Source organism: Eptatretus burgeri, chromosome 10, assembly GCF_056783735.1.
Source record: "Eptatretus burgeri isolate ZD-2024b chromosome 10, Ebu_testis_v1, whole genome shotgun sequence".
NCBI lineage: Eukaryota > Metazoa > Chordata > Myxini > Myxiniformes > Myxinidae > Eptatretus > Eptatretus burgeri.
In genome coordinates, this window is record NC_140970.1 from 15504765 (window position 1) to 15508901 (window position 4137).

At 40.0% G+C, this 4137-nt stretch overlaps 1 protein-coding gene across 1 annotated transcript in view; it reads right to left on the minus strand.

Annotated features, from left to right (window-relative positions):
* Positions 1-2390: 2390 nt before the first annotated feature.
* The window catches only part of LOC147017982 (pro-neuregulin-4, membrane-bound isoform-like), a 20409-nt gene continuing 18662 nt past the window's right edge, over positions 2391-4137 (minus strand). The window contains exon 5 of the mRNA XM_085897119.1: positions 2391-3449. Within this exon, the coding sequence (XP_085753245.1) occupies positions 3398-3449 (52 nt within the window). The 3' untranslated portion in view covers positions 2391-3397. The remainder of the gene's footprint in view (positions 3450-4137) is intronic.

Below are 4137 nucleotides of genomic sequence, written 5' to 3' on the forward strand. Positions count from 1 at the left end.
CAGACAATCATCCGGCAGTTGGGCTCACCACTACACATTGTGCCCAAAAACACACCTGGGGATTGGCATCTTTGTGGGGATTACCAGTCGTTAAACAAGGTGACTGTTCCAGACTGTTAGCCATTCCACACATTCAGGATTTTACTGCTGCACTCCATGGCACGACAATATTCTCCAAGGTCGACCTCATTCATGCATACCATTAGATTCCTGTGGATCCAGATGGCATCCAAAAGACAGAAGTCACCATGCTTTTGACCTTTCCAAATTCCTTTGGAAGCCATTTGGCCTACTCAGTGTTGCAAAAACCTTTCAATATTTTATCGATCAGGTGCTCCAGGGATTGCACTTCTGCTACATGTATATAGATGATATTATAATTGTCAGCGCAACTGCAGAAGAACATCAGAAACACCTACGTCTCTTCTTCACCCATTTGCGAGACTTCGGCATCGTCATCAATCCCACAAAGTGCATATTCAGCATTCTGGAGTTGAATTACCTCAGCCACTTTGTTAACTACTCAGGTATATGTCTGCTCAAGGAAAAGGTGCAGAGTATTCAGGATTTCCCATTATCTTCATCTCAATGCAAGCTGTGAGAGTTTTGAGTCCTCATCAACTTTTACCATTGATTTATTCCAAACGCAGCCACATCACTGCAGCCGCTGAATGAGTTACTTAGAACTGGTAAACACTCTGATGTGTTTTGTTGGTCAGAACCAACCTTGTCAACATTCCACACCATCAAATATGCGATGGCCAACACCTCACTCCTAATTCATCTGAAGCCACAGGTGACAACATGCCTGATGGTAGACGCATCTGCGGTCGCGATTAATCATACTTTACCAGTTAATTGATGTCGACTGGTATCCACTGGACTTCTTTAAAATGCTGAAAACAATCTTCGACACTCTTCACTCACTTGCACACGCAGGTACTTGAGCAACCCAGTGACTTATCACCACACGCTAAGTCTGGCCATGCATTAACGCCGACGTGTGCCATTGAGCCAAGGAATGTCTTCGATGCTAACACTCCAAGATCCAACATCATACTGTTGTACCATTTGGTAGCTATTCTTCACCAGATAGGCTTTTCGACAAGGTCAATGTGGACCTTGTCAGTCCCTCCCACCTTCAAACGGGCACCGCTATTTACTGACTTGTGTTGATTGCTTCACCTGTTGGGTAGAGGCTCCATTGATAGCTGACATCACTGCACCTACCATCAATAGGGCCTTTGTCCACACCTGGATTGCACTTTTTGGTGTTCCATCAACCATCGCGACGGATCATGGTAGTCAGTTTGAATCGCCTCTATTTTGTGAGCTGACTCGACTTCTGGGTACCGAGCATGTGTGTACCACTACTTACCATCCAGCAGCAAATGGTATGGTGGAGCTGAAAGAGCATGACAACTCCACACACTGGACAGACATTGTAACTATGGTCCTGCTTGGTATGTGAGCTGCTCTACAGGATGACCTTGGATGCTCCACTGCAGAGCTAGTGTACGGTGCACTGCTTCGTCTCCTCGGGGAATTGTTCTCAGCGTCCGATGGCACCTTTCCCAATGCCATCATCTTTGCCAACCAACTTCATACATTCATACAGGGCCTACAGAAAACAGCAAACGCCTTCATCACGCCCGGTTTTTATTCCCCAGGAATTTTCTACATGCACTCATGCATTAATGCAGTGTGACACTGTCCGGAAACACTTGCAGCAACCACATGACAGACCTTACTAAGTTCTACAACACTCTGAGAAGACCTTCACGCTCGATATTAATGGTGGTTCTAAAACAGTCTCCATAGATAGCTTGAAGCCAGCTTTTCTTTAATGCCTCATAACTCCTGCAATGTGATTTGGAGCCCATTAAGCGTCCCATAATCATCCCTCCCGACCAACCTTTGTTTTATGTTTTCCCTTCCCTTTTTCATTTTAGGTCAACCTTTACACTTGTTTCATTAGATTTTCACTACCCAAGCTCCTTCCTCCTCTCGTCCTTTTATCCACTCTTTTTCTTTTCTATATAGTATGCAAGGCATTCCTTTATTCACACCTTTCGGCCCCAATCTGTGGGCCAACGAAATTGTGTGTTTCGTGGAGTTCAGATTCTTTCTCCCATTAAACTGGATAAATAGTTCATTATTTCTGACAAAGTTAGGTGGCTATTACAAATATGGATGTGGTGTGTCAAAAAAGGTCACCAATGTTAGATGAAAACAGTGTTAAGGTAGATCAGTCGGCTTCACCATCATTGGCACCATTTGTTTTGACTGTTGGGCATGCCTTAGCAAGCATCTCCCGCCACCACTCTGGCTGCACCTTCAGCAATGTGGAAAGATTTAAACTTCAGAAATAAATCACAAGACAGGACTCGCATGTTTGTCTTGTTATGTCCAAGGAATTTATTTTTCTTTTTTTTTTACTGCCATGTTTTCGGGAAAGGTGGGTTGGGAGGAAACCGTAAGTGTGACTACTATATAAATCTTTATAAGCAATGTACATATTTACAAACGTGAAACAGTAGGAAAGGTTTGTGAAAGTTTTATCCCTTAATTGGATAGTTTATGAGTACTTCCAATGGCCTACCATTTTCACCAAACTTTTGATAGAAGTAAAAACTATACCAACACATGATGTTATGGACAACAATGAAATAACATGTCAAATGTGGCGTTTTTATAACAATACAATTGACATCGTATTTTTTTTTCTTCGACACATCCTCATTCAAACATGTTACAAGCACAGCACCATGGGAGCATTGAAATCCCGACATAATATATACAGGGGTTATTGAGTAATTTAATGCCCTGGCATAGAAGAATCAAATGAGATGGATTGTTCAGTATAAAGGTTAAAATTCTTCTGTTTTTAAACCAGAAAAAAAAAATTGAGTGAAATTCCTACAAAAAAAAAATATCAAGCCGTGGACTTACTGTTCAATTTATGCACGCTTCTGAGGACCAAGCAGAGCTGACGGATGATTATAAATAATGCAGTATCAAACAGTTATGATGCCTCCTTGGATGACACTGAAGTGCTATGTTCTTCCTATTTTACATCCAATTAGAGGAAAAACTGATATTGTGACCACTAAACCATGGAACAAACTCAGGGCAAATGGGTATTACAAAGCAAGACAAAAATAAATATATTACAGTTTCATTAACTTATTAACACTTTTTTCATCATAAACTTATTAACACGATAGAGCGTATATTAAATTTTGCATTAATAAAAATAAAACCTTCAGCAATAACACTATGGAGTTCGACAGGGTTTCTCTTAATCTTTGTGCATCGTTGGCTGGAGTGATGGTGAGGGGATTGAAGACAGGAAAAACATGCACCATGTTAACTCTGCAGAGTCAGTTGGTTGTTCTCACACGAGTGACTCCTCCGTCTCTGTCTCATCTGGTTGTTGTTTTTTGCATCTGTGACAAAGAGAAATCGTTTTTCAAAGAACCAATCTCACCACACACACACACACACACACACACACACACACACACACACACACACACACACACACACACACACACACACACACACACACACACACACACACACACACACACACACACACACACACACACACACACACACACACACAGTGTCTTTTCTCGGGGCAACCATTGTTCAAAGTAAGATGCCAGGATGGTTTCACATGATCATTTCTGATGACTTTATTTACATACTTTTTAGAGGAACATCCCGACATCCTTTTTCATTTTAAAAATGTTTTTATTACATATATATATATATATATATATATATATATATATATATATATATATATATATATATATATATATATACATATATATATACATACACACACACACACACACACACACACGCTTTGTCCATCTGAGACCCATCGTGTCCTTAAAATTATTTTGTGTCTGAGGAAGCCAGTGAAATGTCACCTAAGACCGGGTCTGCTCTCTCTTTTTAGCTCAAATTAACGGAGTTGATCTAGTTTTTACTTTTGGTTGGAAGCGCCTTCTTCTTCTTTTTAAAAATGTGTAATCCCAACTGCTCCAATCTTATACAATATATATATATATATATATATATATATATATATATATATATATATATATATATATATATATATAT